The 17,211-nt window shown below is 50.9% G+C and overlaps 1 protein-coding gene across 1 annotated transcript in view; it reads right to left on the reverse strand.

Moving 5' to 3' along the window:
* DYNC1H1 (dynein cytoplasmic 1 heavy chain 1) overlaps positions 1-17,211 on the reverse strand; it is a 2,031,190-nt gene that overhangs the window by 490,967 nt on the left and 1,523,012 nt on the right. Inside the window, exon 64 of the mRNA XM_069637760.1 lies at positions 11,187-11,262. Coding sequence (XP_069493861.1) covers positions 11,187-11,262 — 76 coding nt within the window. The remainder of the gene's footprint in view (positions 1-11,186; positions 11,263-17,211) is intronic.

Raw genomic sequence — 17,211 nt, forward strand, 5'->3', positions numbered from 1 at the left:
GACCATAAGCATATAGTTCTTACGAGTTCAAAATGTCTGAATAATCGCTCTTGTCCAATTCCTTTGTTTATCTTGCAGCTTAGACCCAAAAGAAGATAGTTCTGTGGCAGCTAAAGCGTTCAGGTAAGAGTCTGTGCTGTCCGTTAAATGATGCCAAAGTTTAACTTGCTGCCTTCTCTTTCCTTACAGGTGCGGCGTAAGAAGATTTGGCGTGCTGGTGAATAATACCTCTGGCGGTAAAATCAGGTAAGTATATGGTGGCAAGAGATTGTCCTGGTTTGTTTCCCCTTGGCTCACCTTGTTGTTTTCTTGTCCCCCTTAGGTGCTGGAATGCGGCAACATAATGATGGAGGCAGCGCCGGATCGTAGACATGCTGCGAGGAACGGCGAGTATGGCGCGGCGCTGCTGCTGGCGATGCGACGTGTTAAAGTATTTTTCTTGTTCAAAAGGTGCGATGAATCCGGAATCAGGTAAGAAACCCAATGTTCTTGTTCTAACCTTTCTTCTTCTTTCCCCTTCTTTCTAGGCGCTCTGGACTCGAGGCGGGCGTGGCACGAGGCTGGATGCTGACTGCAGGCACGGTGACCGTTACGCTGCAGGATGCAGAATAACGCGAAGCGTGTGCTCCCCTTCGGGCGTGGTTTAAATAACCTCAAAGTAGTCCCAGGTAAGTATTCCTCCACAACCACAGCTGAGTAACAAAATAGTCCCTAGGTAAAGTAGTTCCTTTCAAGCCTCACATGGGCTTGGATCTCTTGCAGCATGGTCTGCATCAGGTAAGTTTTAACATATGAGCCTGGCGTCTATGGCGCCAGGACTGTTCCCCCATATGAGCCTGGTGCCATAGACGCCAGGACTGTACCCATGTAGCCCCTAACAAGGGTTGCTGGGCTTTCTCTGGGTAACATGATGCCTGCTTCCGGGGTTGCTGAACTTGGTCTGGATGCCCGGGGGCAGGCATCATGACAATTAGTGGTAGAGTAGGTTTTTTGACATAGGACAGACTTTTTATTTGGACAAACATCCTGACGACGAGCACCCAAGTTGATATTTGTTTAGGTAGGGATAACCCTTCAGAGAAAGGGAGAGGTGGGTTCTTTTCTTTATTTCTTGAATAAAACTTTGTTGAAAGATGCCACCCGTTTGTCCGACTCCTTACTCCGCCACACCACCCATTGACTGCCCATGGAAATCCGAATCCCTTTGGCCATTCCCTCCCAAAACACCTCCTAATGGGTCAGCTTCCTTTATTCAAGTCTTACAACCAAATGAGTTATTTGGCGTTGTAAACATGCTACTGGTGTAATTGGTGTAATAAAAATGTCAATTAGGTCTGTCTTCAGCCACTCCATTTAAAAGCTGTTATGCAAGAGTGTATGCAGTACCCTGTGGGAGACTGCACCAGCCTTGTCCTCTTGGCAATGGTTAACCCAACCTTTGGTGTAAGCATGTACTACTCAAGTTGGTAGAGTGGTTGAGCAGCCAGGCTCATCTCAAGAGCTGTCAATGTGAGCTGTAGGGTTGTAACACAGAGGTTTTCATAGTGACAGTTATCCAAATAAACACTTACTCTTAGGGTTTCTTGATTAAACAATTATTTATTAATTTAACAGTCAGTTATATAAGCCTTCTTCAGAAGGGAGCAAAACACATGTAACGCTTAAATATACTTCAAAACGGTCTTAGTTTCTCTAAATCAGATGATACCCATTGGGAAGTGCACACAGACACTTCCTATACCCTCAGGTGACAAATAGTTAGGACACAGTGGACATTGATTTATCACCGGCACATTTAGAGCAATACCGAGTTTGGTGCAAAAGGTTTAGATATGGGTATAAAACAAAGGTTAACAAATACTACATAAACTGGTAAGTACTTTTAAAATGCAAAGTAAATTAACCCTTTCCTGGGCGAAAGGTACAGGAACAAGGTCAGAAGAGTCTCTCAGGGAGCCAGGCCAGCCAAAGTTAGTTGAGAAAAGTCTAGGGGTGCTGCAAATCGTCTGGTAGGTAAGTAAAAGTCTTGCAAAGTTTTTAGAAAAGTTTGTAGAAATAAGATCAATTGAAGGGCCACAAGCTGGAAGGCATGTGAGGAGCAAAGCTGCAAGCAACTCTGCAATGGCAACCAAGACAAGCCTCAACTGAGAACAAGTAGGGCTACACAACAAGAGGTAAGTCCTCTTAGGTTTACAGTACCTTTGGGTAGAAGAAAACTGGATCCATCTGCACTTCTGTTCCTGTGTAGGTCTGCAGATCCTGTGTTCCTGGGCCTCAATCGTGGGGATAAGGCAGAGGAAATCCGAGGACTCCACCAAGACTAATAAAAGGTAGCTGGCGCACTGGGCAAACTTCAGATAAACTGCACTTTGCGGTTTCACCTCCTCGCGTCTCTAACAAATAGCACCACCGCGGTTCTCGGCTGTCGAGATTGACTTTCCTTGCTTCTGGGATCCAGGACTCTGTTGAGGTGGCTCAGCCTAGGTCAGTCCTACTTCCTGGGAGTCCGGAGAATCTTCCTGGAGCTCTGGTCCGACTTAAAAGTGATGCACTCAATCTGGTGTTCCTCTTCCTGAGAATCTTCTAAAGAAAAAATCAGTTTCAGTTTCACTTCAATAACCAATCACTGGTCTCTGGGTCCTACTGCCCCCAGCCAATGACTGCCCTCTACCTAAGCCCCTCCTCTGGCAGCCATCTTCAGATTTGGTAGCACGTAAAGTGGCAGTAGGACCAAGAGAAGAGCCGCAGAGGGGTAGGCGGGAGGGTTTGCATGTGAATCCATGCCAGACCCATGCTGGAGAACAACATTTACAGGTAAGAAACTTGTTCCTTCTCCAGCATGGGGTCTGGCATGGATGCACATGTTCATGAATAAAGAATACATAGCAGTACAGACATGCACAATCACGGAAGGTGGCAAGGCTCAATATTAAACATCTCAACATTAAGCATATCTTACCTCCTCACCAGGCTCACCTTTGAGAGAACAGGTTGTGCAGCACTGCTTGGCCGACTCTGGACTCCTCCCTGGAATCCCTGTCGACGCAGTAGAACTTCATGACGGTGTGCGCCGACCTCCACGTAGCAACCCTGCAGATGTCAAGCAGGGGCACACCAACAGGAACGCTGTAGTTGCAGCGATCGCTCTGGTCGAATGGGCTCTCAGACAGCCAGGCAACTGTCGGTTTGCCAACCGGTGACAATGGGTGATGCAGCCGAGAGGCACCTGGAAATGGAAGCCTTGGAGAGGGCCTTGCCATGGTTCACAGGGCCAAAGTTCACAAAAAGTTGCAACATCTTCCGAAAACTCTTTGTGCGGTCCACATAGAACGTCAGCGCTCTAGCCACATCCAGCAAGTGTAAAGTCCACTCAGCAGGCGACAAAGGTGTCAGGAAGAATACAGGTAACATCGAGAGGTCGTTTAGATGAAAGTCTGACGGCACCTTGGGCATGATGGAGGGGTGTGTCAGTAGCACCACCCTTGTCTCGTGGAATGTCAAATATGGTGGTTTACAGGAGAGGGCCTGGATCTCTCCCACTCGTCGTGAGGAGGTGATTGCCACAAGAAACGCTGTTTTCCACAACAAAAATTTCAGTGGCGCCGAATGCATAGGCTCGAATGGCAGACCCATGAGCCTAGTAAGCACCACATTGAGCTCCCATGCGGGACCGGAGCCTTCACCGGCGAGTACGAGTGAAATAGTTCTTTGACAAACTCCTATGATCGTCCAGGAGATCTGATGTAGCAGGAAATAGCCGCCAAATGTACTTTGAACGAAACATGGGCCAGTCCTGCCTTGGCTAACGACAACAAATATGGAAGCACCTGCGGATCAGTGACTTGTAGAGGGCCGAAATTCTGAGTACGGCACCAAACGGTGAACCTCTTCCACTTGTGGCCGTAGCATATGAGAGTAGATGAAGCTCCGGCATTGGCAAGCACCTCCTTGCAATCCGCTGAAAGATCATAGCCCCCAAACTCTAGTGCTGCAGGAGCCAGGCCTTCAGGTTCAGCGATCCTGGGTCATGGTGCAGAATCGCGCCTCCCTCTCCCTCCCTTGCAAGAAGACCTGCGTCCGCCGGAAGCTTGACTGGAGGGGACGCTGACATGTCCAGAAGGTCCGGGTACCATATCTGTCTCGGCCACGCCGTTGAGACGAGGATCATCCTGCACCAGGACCGTCTGAGTTGATTGACCAGTCGAAGCAGCAACGTCAACGGAGGGAACACATACAGAAACAGGCCGTCCCAGGGGAAAGAGAATGCGTCCCCCATGATCCCTGCTGGGGAAACCTGCTGGCGAACCTCCGGCACTTGGTGTTCCGTCGCTGTTAGGCAGAAACCTGTGCAGTTCCCTTAGGGACCACTGCAAAAGATTTAAGACTACAGGTGTTTGGCAGTAAACCCACTTGGTAGCAGTCTGTACCACACAGATTCACTTGGTAGCTGTGGCTGAGCAGTCAGACTTCCCTCAATAAGAGTTAGGCAGTATACAGAGCATATAAAATAGGTACAGAAATACAGTAGCACAAGCAAACACTGACCAGAGCTTGGGTGTAAAAGTATATAATTATTTATTTAACACACACTTATAAAACACACTAGCACTAAATTGGTAAGATAAGTTCAAAACACAATCACTATTATCATATGTACATCCCTGATTACTTGTTGGACAAGTCTTAGTTAACACCACTTATTTCCAGACAGAGGTGACCGCTTAACGTTCGATGGCACTCCAACAAGTTAAATAATAAGGGAGGGAAAAGCAGAATTATGGAAGCATACACACTAAACAGTTTTTAAAGAACCACAGCAAGTTAGGAAGGCACAGTCTACTGGTGAGCGAGGAAGTTTAGGTGCCAGGCCCACTTTCAAGGGAGCCAGGCGGAAGGTGCCCAAGATCAGACAGTTATACAGAGTCTTCGAAGTTTGTAGAGGTAGTTCGAAAAAGGTTTAGTTCAGTTCAGAAAAGTCAGCCAAGGTGTCCCAGGCTAACCCAGGTTCGAGAGACAAGGATTTAATACAACCTGTTCAATCGGTTGCAAGGGAAGCCAGGCGGAACACGGTACCGTAAATGGAGAGGATCCTCCAGCGGGGGCAGTTGTTCCTGGCAGCGGGTGCAAGTCGCAGCATCGTCCAGAGGAAGAGAAGATCTCGTCGTGGAGGAAAAATGAAGGTCGTTGCACTGCCAGGGAAGAAACCAGCCACGGAGTTCTCCGGTACAAAGTTACTACCCTTTCGGTTCGCAGTAGTGGTGAAAAGGTGGTATCCCGGTTGCCGGGGTGCTTGGCACAGGCAAGGCGGCCACGAGATGCTCCAGGAAGGCGAAAAGAAGGTAGACTGGTTATCCCCACCAGTCGAAGGAAGAAGACTCTCCGGGCTGGAGATCTCCTCTGTCGTTGGGGAAAAGTGGTGAGACGGCTCAGCAGGGCTCCACCGGTGGTGTCGTCGTTGCAGGCCGGCTCAGCTTCTCCCTCCTCGGATTCTTAGGTCCTGTGCGACTTCTGAAGTTCCAGTCCCCAAAGCCCTGCTTTTATGCACCATACCCCCATTCACTCAGCCTAGCTGTCAATCAAACATGCTAAGTGGTGAGCCGGCCTGGGCCAATCACACAAGAGTGCGACTTGAGTTACCAAGTTAACTCAGTCCAGGGTGCCTAAACCCCCCCCTCCCACACATCCTGTAGACCCAGACAGAGTGGCACCACTTTTGGAGGCTTCTGTGGAGAAGCCTGCCAAAAAGTGGAATAAAGGGCTCGACTTGGGTTGGAGTCACAGAAGAGAACACAAACGCCATTTTAGAATCGCGTTCTGGCAAAAAATACCAACTGCCGAATTAATATTAAATAAATAAACCGGCGGTATGTTCGAGGCTATAAGAATTAAATAATTAAAGTTGGTAGCCTCGAACAATGGGAAAATCCCATAGAGATATATTTGCGGTCGAATATAAAAAGTAGTATCCACTGCCACCAGCCAAAACTCGATCAGGGGGGACAGAGACGTGCCCCCTCGAACAACAGACCCCGGGGCAATCGAATTGCCCCAACCAGTACGTCCACAGTATGATGGTTTGTACTGGTTTCTGTTCATAATTTGGGACTAGCAAAGCCAATGGTGAGTTTACATGCCCTGGGAGACAGTCAGTCCCAGGGTATGGAGTCTATGTTGGGGGGTCGCTACGACACCCCTGGGTTACGGCACAGAGGGTGCTGTGTAACCCACCTAAAAAAACACATGAGACCCTATGGAGTAAAAGACCCTATAGCCCATAAAACACATGGAAAGTTAAAGGAACACCTCAAATTATGTCTAAGAGTGGGAGCAAAAAGAATCTCACTCTTAGCAGGAGAGAAAAAAATAAACCCCAAAAATCCAGCAAAGCTGCTGGGGGACTCACTAGGTTTGGGAAATTAGCCTTACAGATAATTCTCCCTAACACTCGCCATCGCAAACAGATCTATCTGGGGATTGCCCCCTCTGCGGAACAGGTGATCCACTTGGTCCTACCGAAGTTCCCACTCATGGCAAGAGTGCAGATCCCTGCTGAGAAAGTCGGCGATGGTGTTCTTTACTCCTGCTAGATGAAATGGGATGAGGAACATCCCCTGGGCTATGACCCTGTGCCAAAGGTCCTGCGCCTCTTTGGAGAGCGCCGGGGATATGGTTATCCCTGCTTCCGGATGTAAAACATTGTGGTGGTGTTGTCCGTGAACACCCGTACCACCTTGCCCTTAAGGGACAGAAGGAAGGACTTAAGGGCCCAAAACACTGCCCGCAGCTCCAACACGATGTGCAACGACTTCTCCTCCGGTAGCCACAGGTCTCTTGCATGCCGGAGTGCGCTCCCCATCCTTCCAGGGAGGCGTCCGTCGTGACCGTCTCCTGATGAGGTGGGGTCTGGAAAGCCGCGCCTGCGGATAGATGAGTGCGCGCACACCCACCACCGTATAGCTCGACGGAAAACTCTTGTCAAGTGTGAACTTGTCCTCAAAGCTCGCCACCACTTGTATCCAACGGCCGTCGAGGAACTGCTGCAGCGGACGCATCTGTAGCCTGCACAGCCGAATGCGGTATATGCATAACTACATCATGCTGAGTAGGGACTCGATGGACCTCACCCTCGCGACCCTCAGGGCCAATAGCCGTTGTACCTTGCCCCGGATGGCCACGATCCTCTCCTCCGACGGAGACGCCAGGCACAACACTATATTGAGTCGGGCTCCCAGAAACAGTGCGTCCTGCGATGGAGTCAAGCAGGACTTTGCAAAGTTTATAGGAAACCCCGGGTCCATCAGGAGTTGGACAGTCTTCTTCGTGTGGGCGACAGCAATGTCCTTTGAGTTCACCCGGATGAGCCAGTCGTCCAGGTACGGGTACACGTGGATCCCTCGTAGAAACAGCTGCGCTGCTACCGGGGCCAGGCACTTGGTGAACACTCGGGGCGCCGACTTCAACCTGAAGGGAAGGGCCTTGAACTGGTAATGTTGTCCTTGAATCACAAAGCGTAGGTACTTGCGGTGTCCCTTGTGTAGCGGGATGTGAAAATCGGCATCTTCCAAGTCCAGCGACGAGAGAAAATCCCCCTATTCCATCTGTTCTAGCACGTGCTGAAGCGTCACCATCCGAAACATTTGGGACTTGATGTACTTGTTCAGATGGCGGAGGTCCAGAATGGGCCTCCAACCGCCGGTCTTCTTTCTGACGAGGAAATAATGAGATTACACTCCAGAGCCTCTTTGGGACGAGCTTTAACATGGCCCGTACCTCCAGCAGCAGCTGAGGGACGTGGTTCTCCCGACGGGTCACTGGTGGTATCCACGGACACTTCAGTTGGAACTCTATGGTGTGTCCGTGGGCGAGAGCGCCCAGCACCCAACGATCAGTGGAGATGGTCTTCCACGCGCTGATGAAGTTCGCCAGCCGGCCTCCCACTGGGGTGCACGGGTGCGGGCCCGACTCCACGGCCAGTTCAATCTTGTTTCACCGTCGAAGCTTCACCTTGGGGGCCTGGCTGACGACGTCTGCTTCCAGACTTGGCGCGGCCCCTGTAGATCTCTGGGCCGAGGAGCGGGAGGGCTGACGGTAGGACGAGGCACCTCCTCCGAATCCTTTAGAAGAACTTTGGGACTCGTCCACAGTCTTTCCAAACAAATTGTAGCCGCCAAAGGGCATGTCCAACACCTTCGACTGAACATCCTGGCGGAAATTAGTGGCCCTCAGCCAGCCTTGCAGACGAGGGCAGACGCTGTTGCCCATTTGACGTAATCCCGTGTCGGCAATGTCCGTGGCCACTGTAATGGTGTGGTCCGAAGCCACCTCGCCTTCCTGTAGAATCTCCAACGCCTCAGCCCCCTTGTCGTCGGGAAGGAAGACCAGGAGGGGGGCCATCTTGAACCAAAGTTCCCTGTTGTAACACGCCACAATGGTGAGGCCGTTAGCAGCCTTGATGGTCGTCACTGCCGACGTGATCACTCTTTGTTCGATGGTATCCAACTTCTTCCCCTCACCGTCTGGGGGCGGGGGGAGAGACCGCTGACGAGGATGAGCCCGAAGACTTCTTCGTGCCCGCTGCCGCCGAAACCACAGAGTCTGGAGACGGCTGGGACCGTAGGCACTTGGGCACAGAGTCCGGCACTCGATTTCTTCTCGTATCGATCCCTCTTCGCTGGAGCCGATGAAGGGTTCTTCATGAGGGACAACCCCTCGTCCCAAATGTCATCCAATAACGGGATCAAAAGCAGTCTTCCTCTTCGCCTCCCGGCGCTTGTAAAGGAAACCCTCTTTCTTCTTCTCCTCTGGGACGAGCTGGAAGAGCTCCGAGGCCCTGGAGATCATAGCGTGAAATTAGCCAATCTCGTCGGGCGGTGAAGATCTCCTCTTGGATGGCGGCTCCTCCGATGGACCCGGTGCCGCAGGTCCTCCAGCGCAAGAGGCATCCTTGTCCGGATTTCCAAGCACAGGGTATGCAGGGCCGCAAGAAAGTCCACCGAGATATCCCCCGGAGGCTGCTGGGGTGGAGGCAAAGGGGCGTTTGCAGGCTAGGCTGGTCCACGCCCTGTTTCTCCTCGTCGGTTTCCTTGTCGGGATCGCCCCCGTAGGGCCTGCTCTCGACGCATCTCCCCTCCTCGAGGCTCGGGAGGCTGGTGAGCTCTTCCTCTGAGGAAATGTCCGTGCCCCCCCCCTTCTCTGCGACCAAGGGAGACGGTTTCAGTGAAATGATGGGCAGCACCTTCTCCTGAGTCGTCTCGATGGACTTGAAAGAGGACTCCCTCCTGCCAGGCAGGGATACCCTCGGCCTTCAGGGCCCTGCTCTGTGAATTCGCGCCGGCGGCCTTCGCGAGGGGCACCGCTATCACTTCAATGGCAGTGTGGTTCTTCGTATGATGCACCTGCGCCTTTGCGGTCTTGGCTGCGTCTGCGGCCTTCACCTTGGGGGAGGGGGAAGGGGCCGGGGCCCCGCTCCCCCCATGGGACTTCTCTGTCCGGCCGGTTTGGGGCTTCTCCAGAAGCTTACCCGGGTGTTCCGACTTCCTCTTCTTCGAAGAACCAGAGCGTTGGCTCACGGTCGTAGGTGCTTCAGGCGGCAGTGGACTTGCAGGGCTTGGCCTTATGTTGGGCCCCTGCGGGAGGGGCACCCTCAAAGGTGTTAGAAGACCGCTCAGCTTTCTTCTTCTAGGCAGGGGAGGCATGCTGCCGGGATGCACCCAGAGCAGGGGCCTTGGCCTGCAGCCACTCGTTGAGGCGCTTGCGTCGGTCGGTGCGCAGCACGATCTCTCTCTCTTAGAAATAAATCGCAAAACGCAGTAAGAGCTCGAGAGCTAAGCACAAGGAGTCCCAACACTTGAAAGTGCAGTAAAAATCGGAAGATGGCTGCCAGAGAAGGGGCTTAGGTAGAGGGCAGTCATTGGCTGGGGGCAGTATGACCCAGAGACCAGTGTATGGTTATTAGGAGAAAGACAGTTCAGAAGTGAAACAAACTGATTTTCTCTTTACCGATAATGCCAAGCCTGACGACGAGGAATATTCATGAGCATGTGAATCCATGCTAGACCCCATACTGGAGAACATGCATTGGTAGTAAAAAGTAAACCACTCCCACCAGCCATTAATTGTAGAATGGGTAACAAAAATGTTACATGAGAAACTAGACAAAGGGCAAACTAAGTAACCCCTCCAGCACCCTATTGTAAGATAGTATGTGCTGGGTCTAGAAAGTTCCAAATTTAAGTAAAGTCAATTTCACTTCACTGCTCTTGGAAACCGTAGTTTTACCAAGAAAAGATATTTAAACCTTTGGGAAATCTAGAAGACTTGGGTCAGTAAGTCAGTCAGTTTGTTGGAGCCTCTGGCGCGGCTTTGTGCTGGACGGTATTCTAGCCAGGTTCTTGTTTGTGGTTCTTTGACCCATCTCGTCTCCTCTCTAGTTGTTGTGGTGTTGCTAGTGTCCCTTCAAGGTTGTCATTGCCTGCCGAATAGCCAGGTTTTGAGCAGTTTCCTGAAGGTGATGTCTTCTGTGATTCTAATTTCTTTGGGCATGTTGTTTCAGATGTTAGCAATTAAATGGGAGAACGCTGTTCCACCGAATTTCCTTTTTTTGTAGTGTTTTGCCTCTATTTGTAGGTCGTTGCTGGATCTTAGTTCCCTTCCTCAGCGATACCAGCTAATCTTGTGCCAAGAGGTCTGACCAAAGGCAAGCAAGGTGGACGCAGCTTACTGGGCTTCTAACAACTTGCCCGTGGTCAATCTGAACAGTTGGGCAGGCACAGATTTAGAAAAACATTAATAGACTACACCACCCAAAATCAAGTTACTGATTTCATGTAAAAGGGTACAGATAAGTCAGAAGTACAGTACAGATTATATTTCGTCTTTATTGAATAGTCTTAGTACAGGTATAATCTATTTTTGATAAATGTGTGAGAAATATTTGTGTTAAATTTCATTTTGCAAGCTACTAGCAAAGCATAAAGTCAGACACCCAATGCCATGAATACTAGCTTGCGATATGCACAATGCACACCATTTCTTATTCGTCAAGAAATAATTGTCACTAGCCAATGGCTGGTGGCAAGCACACATTTTCTGTCTTTGACATGGGACTGTTGACAATTGTTGAAATATATGGAAGCATATTTTGGCATGTACAAATGGGGTTCAGAAAGATTTCTTTTTAAACTTACTTGCTGGTTTTTCTTCAGTCCAAATATATGGCACAGTTTGCTCCGGTGAACTACTATCCAGCCAAATACAAAATTGCTGTTTTAAATAAAAACAAAATACAGACATTAAAATCCAAAATTATCTGATTCTTTCACACAAAAAAATAAATAGCTTACCATTTTGTTCGGAACAAGAAGAATGTATAACTTATTGGGAAGCTGTAACACTGAATCAAGTGAGTTGCAGCACGTCAGCTTTGTGACAGAGAATAAAATGTGCACCTGACATATCAAAACTCATGTAACGCTTCCCTACTTTTAAAGGGAAAATATTGTTCTTAGGTGAACTTAGCTGCAGCACCTTTTATAAAGCCAAAACCTATTAATTTTAAAACAATTGTTCAGAGTTACACACCCAATATAGTAGATGAGGGTGGGAGGTACATGTAGCGTGAGAGGACACATTCTCTTACATCCATACCGGACCAAGATTATGCATGCAGTTGAGGGGAGCCTTGCAGTATGATTTTTCCACTGCACCATGAGGGTGGCCACAGCTACTCAAAAACAAGGTCTTAGTTACTTACCTGTAACTATTGTTCTCCAGCATGGGTCTGGCATGGATTCACATGCTCATGAATATTCCTCGTCAGGCTGGGAATCCTCGTTAAAAGAAAAAACAGTTTCACTTTAATACTGTATTTCTCCTCTAAACCAATCACTGTCCTCTAGGTCATACTGCCTCATTCAATTACAGTCCTCCCCCTAAGCTTTACCCCTTGCTGGCCATCTTCAGATTTGGTAAGCACATAAAGTGGCAGTATGAACCAAGAAGAGCCACAGAGGGGAACGAGGGAGGGTTCACATGTGAACCAATGCCATAACCATGCTGGAGAACAATAGTTACAGGTAAGTAACTTACATATTCTCCAGTATGGGGTCTGGCATGGATTCACATGCTCATGAATAACGATTACACAGCAGTACATATACACACCCGCAGGTGGTGGCAAGGCTCAACAGAAGCAACCAACACTCAGCTCTGGAACAGACTCACTTCAAACAAGCAGGTTGCGTAGAACCGGTTGGACGACCCGGGACTAGTCCCTGGAAACCCTGTTGAGGCAGTAAAACCTTGTGAAGGTGTGCATGGACCTCCACGTAGCAGCCCAGCAGATGTCGAACAGGGGCACACCGGAGAGAAATGTTGTTGCCCCAATGGTTCTGGTGGAGTGAGCTCTCAGCCGGCCTGGCAGCCGACTGCTAGCCGGCCGATAACAGTGCATGATGCAGCCAGATGAAAGCCTTCGATAAGGCCTTTCTGTGATTTACAGGTCCAAAGTTGATGAACAACGGAGACGTCTTCTGAAAATTCTTCGTACATGCCACAAAGAACTTCAAGGCATGAATGACGTCCAGCGAATGCAAGGCCCTCTCCGCTGGCGGTGACGGATTCGGGAAGACGACCAGTAACACCAAAGGTTTGTTGAAGTGGAATTCTGACAGTACCTTTGGCATAAAGGAGGGGTGTGTACGCAGTACCAACCTTCAAGAGTGGAAAGACAAGCAAGGCTGACCTGCCTGGCTGATGTGGATGGCCGTCTTCCACAAGAGAAACTGGAGCGGGACTTGATAAATAGGCTCAAAAGGAGCTTCCATTAGCTTAGTAGCTCCCAAACCGGGGCAGGACCCTTTAGCGGTGGAAAAGTCCTGCAGAGCACCTTGACGAGTCTGTGCATCCACAGCAAAGGTTTTCCCGGAGATCTGGTGTAGTGGGATATGGCGGCAAGATGGACCTTGATAAGAGGCGTGAGCCAATCCCGCCTTGGCCAAGGAAATCAAGTAGGGTAGAAGAAGAAAGGTTGGCGGGCCATGTTGTAAACCTGCGCTAAACTCTCGTGCTACCGTAGTTATATGTGCAATGTCACAGCTTGGTGGAGGTGAAGCCCACACCTCTTAGGTAAGATTAGAAAAAGGATACTGGGGGGGGGGGGGGGGGGGCGCTGTTGCGCCGAAACAAGATGGCCGCCTGAGTCTGAAGCTCCGGACTACGAGGGCACGTATCCGCAGATTTATCCTCCAAAATACAGCTGTGCCGGTTCATACTGCTGTAGCCGCGACGTAAACCTGCCCCCTGCGACCATCCCGACTCTGGGGCTCGGAGACCTTCTGCAAGCCGCGCTATCGCTGTGGGAGACGCGGCGCCGGGGACGCCTATCCCGTCCCGTACGGGGTTCCGGGGATCGCCGACTCACGCTGCCACCCGGCGCCCCGGCGTGGGCGGCCTACGTGGGGGAGGGGCAGCAGGACTCCAGTGGCGAGCGGAGTACCGTGCTGCCCACCGGACCGGCCGACAGCCTGAGGATCGCCCTACGCCACTGCGTGCCGACGACGGGGGCCCGGGATTCGCGGGTCCCTCCGCTCTGGACTGAACGCCCCGGCGCCGCTGGAACCGCCGTGACCACCTTGCCGGCACACATACCCCCCTGACGGAGTGCTCCAGAGGGGATCCCGACGAGGTGAGGAGCTCGCTTGCCGAGGGCGGATGGACATCCCCCCCCCTGGGTTGGCCCCCGCGGCTGTTGCCTGGATCTCCCTCCCCCCTAATCTGTGGAATCCTGTTGGAGTTGCGGCGGGGTTGTTGCCCCCCCGTCGCTGTCGCCGCGGCGCCCTGGGAGGGGGCCCCGCTGGGGTCTGTGGTTTCCCTCTTCAGCCCCAATACACCCTACAGTGCACGGGACTCCTCCAGGTGCGCCGGAGAGAGCGCCCTTGAGTTGGGGAGGCCGCGGGGTGCCCAGGCGGGACAGTACCTCCGTCGATCCGGGGGATTGCCCCCCCCCCCCCATACCAACTAATCACGTCGGCTGAGGAGCCCTCCCTCCCTCCTTTTATATGACAGAACCTGCTGGGAGGTAGCGAATGCAACATAATCACTGCCCTTAATCCAAATTTACCCCCACGCCTCACCCAGCTGGCCTGCCCTGTGAGCCTGGGACAGCACCGTACTCCATACCTACCATACTTAACACACGGGCGCTGGAGGTGAGGAGAACCCGGTCCTGAACTTTTGGGCCTGCTTTACACGTTCCCGGTCCCGGGGCCGCGGCACCGACAGCTGCATTTCCACGTGCATGGACACTGACCCACTGACACAGGAGCCACACGCCTGCCACCCGGATACCCCTGAACTCCACTGTCTTAATTTATCTGCTTTCCTCCAGGATCCTGGTCCCCCGACCCAGCCTCCAGCATGACAAAAGGAGCCGGCACTGGGAAAAAACAAAGTTCGTTGAACATGTTCACAAAAACGCCGTCCAAACCTCCCCCAGATGACCCTGAGGATCTTTTGCCCGTCTCTGCCCCATCAACTTCCGACGACTCACAGAAGATGCTTGAATACATACGTGATGGCTTTACTACACTTCACACTAAACTAGATGACATGAATGGGACCATCTCCTCCATAAAAGCCCACATTGAGAAAACAGATGGGCGAGTCGCGGAGGTCGAGACTCGACTGGGGGCTGCGGAGGATGACCTGGGCTCTTTACGCGCTGCGGTCTCTACGCTCACCAACCGAGTATCGGTGGTAGAGAAGAAGAATGATGACCTCGAATCCCGATCGAGGCGAAATAATCTGCGCATTGTCGGAATACCGGAGGACAATATTACAGAACCCATGGAAGACTACATCGAAAGGATCCTTATGACACTCCTGGATTCCCCTAAACTCTCCCCACAGTTTGCTATCGAGAGAGCACACTGATCCCTAACCGCGAAACCCAGACCAGGCGCACCCCCTCGGCCCATTATAGCCAGGATCTTAAACTTTCGGGACCGTGATGCACTCCTTCGAGCGGCCAGGATCAAGGGTGAACTTATACTTGGAGCAGCCAGAATCCACATATATCCAGACTACTCTGTGGCGGTGCAACGGGAACGCCAAAAGTTTGCGGCTGTGAAAAAGAGACTCCGAGACTTGGGAGTCAAGTACTCCATACTGTTCCCTGCAAAATTGCGCATTGAACACTCCAACAAGACCTTTTTTTTCACGATCCCAGAGGAAGCTTCTAAATTCCTTGATGAACACTCTCCTGGCTGATCACTAGTCACCGCTATTTAGTCCGTAATGTTACCTAAGAAGTGGGTCCAGGTTGAGTTGGACAGTATTTAGCCTTACTCACGTTGGTTGTGGCTATCCAAAAAGGTATCGAATGTTTGTTTTGTTTTTTTTATAATATTGATCCTTTAGGCTTTGACCCCTTGGTTGGGTTATTGATACCCTATGGGTGTTTTCAGACCCCAAATACACACGGGCCTCCTGCCGTTTTGCAGGGGCCGGGAAGGTTGTGACTACGGGGGGTTCTGCCTGGCGCCTATGGTGATGCATCAACATGTTGTGGCGGCCCCCTCGTGTCGGGACCGTGAACGTGCACGTGTACACTGTAAACTGAATACACTAGAGACTCCGGCTGTATTTACACTATCCTCACCCTCTTCAGTCCGTTGCGCCACTGCTCGGTTAGCCAACAGGCCCCCAGGCGCTGATGCCGAGAAGTTTGTTGTTGTTATGGATGGGTTTGGGATTCATTCCTCAAGTTAGGGGAGGGATGTGGGTGGGAAAGGGCGGGAAGGGCAGTTATGTTAAAAAAGTCTTGGCAACCACAAGAGAGACCACACATGATACGCTATTGCAACACAGAATTATAGATAGTATGGAACGCGGGCTTAGCCCGCAATGGACTGGTCCATATCAAATTTATATAAAAAAACCCAAACGACCCCTCCATACTAATGGCGGATAGAAACTTAACCTTTATGAGCTGGAATGTTAGGGGTCTGGGTAACCACAAAAAGATGCGGCAGATACAACTTTACGCAGAACGCCATGGTACACAAATCCTATGTTTACAAGAAACTCATGCATGCTCTGAACAGTGCGAAAGGTTCGCTAGACAGTGGGGACCCCAGAGGTATTACACAGCTTATTCTACGCAAAGCAGAGGTACCCTCACTTTAATTCACAGAAACATTAAATTCAGCTGCTCCCAATCACTGGTGGACCCCTGTGGTAGATACGTACTTATTGTCGGTAAATTGCAGAATCAAGAGGTAGCTATCTTGAATATATATGGGCCTAATGTGGACGACCCGGAATTCTATCTTCACCTAGCCTCGATCCTTGAGAGTTACCCTCAGATCCCAATAATATGGGGCGGCGATTTTAACACGATTCCAGACGTCACCCTAGATAGATCAGGCTCCAGACCCCGCCAGCTCTCAAGGGCAGCTTGCACGATCCTTACAACTCTCCCCCGACTGGCGGTGGTTGATGCTTGGCGTTTAATGTACCCCGACTCCCGTACTAATACCTTCTATTCCTCAGTCCACGACTCACACTCTAGGATAGATAGATGGTTGTTGTCTGACATACTAATTAGGTCCCTGTCCAATCTGGCGATTCTTCCCAGAACTCTATCCGATCACTCCCCGGTGGTCATCTCCCTGAATTGGGGACATGATCTTGGAAAATCAAAGCAATGGAAAATGAGAACCCATGCCCTCCTAGACCATACCTTTGCCTCAGAGCTTGAGTTATCCATTGAGGAGTTGTTTGAGCTCAACACAGATTCAGTACCCTCTAGAGCCACCCTCTGGGAATCATTCAAAGCCTATATCAGGGGCATCGCCATGTCTAAAGGGGGTGGCATCCTAAAAAACATCCGGGAAGATATCGCTGACAGCGAGTCGACCCTTGTTAGCCTTGAGTCCCAATACTCTAACGATCACTCCCCTGACACACTGGCGTCACTGAGTCATGAATTGGCAAGATTCCGTAATCTTGCTGAGCGAGAAGTTAAATTCCTTGAGGACCCTCGGGCAGTTAGACGTTACGGGGAGGGGGAGCGACCAGGCCGTGTGTTGGCCAGGCTACTTCGCCATGAGTTTGGAGCCCCCAACATTCCGGCGATAGAGAGACCGGACGGCACGTTAGCTACTTCACCGCATGACATCAACACAGTTTCTCACATTCTATTCGTCCCTA

This window comes from Ambystoma mexicanum, chromosome 14 (assembly GCF_040938575.1).
Source record: "Ambystoma mexicanum isolate Mex_15411 chromosome 14, UKY_AmexF1_1, whole genome shotgun sequence".
Classification (NCBI taxonomy): Eukaryota; Metazoa; Chordata; class Amphibia; order Caudata; family Ambystomatidae; genus Ambystoma; species Ambystoma mexicanum.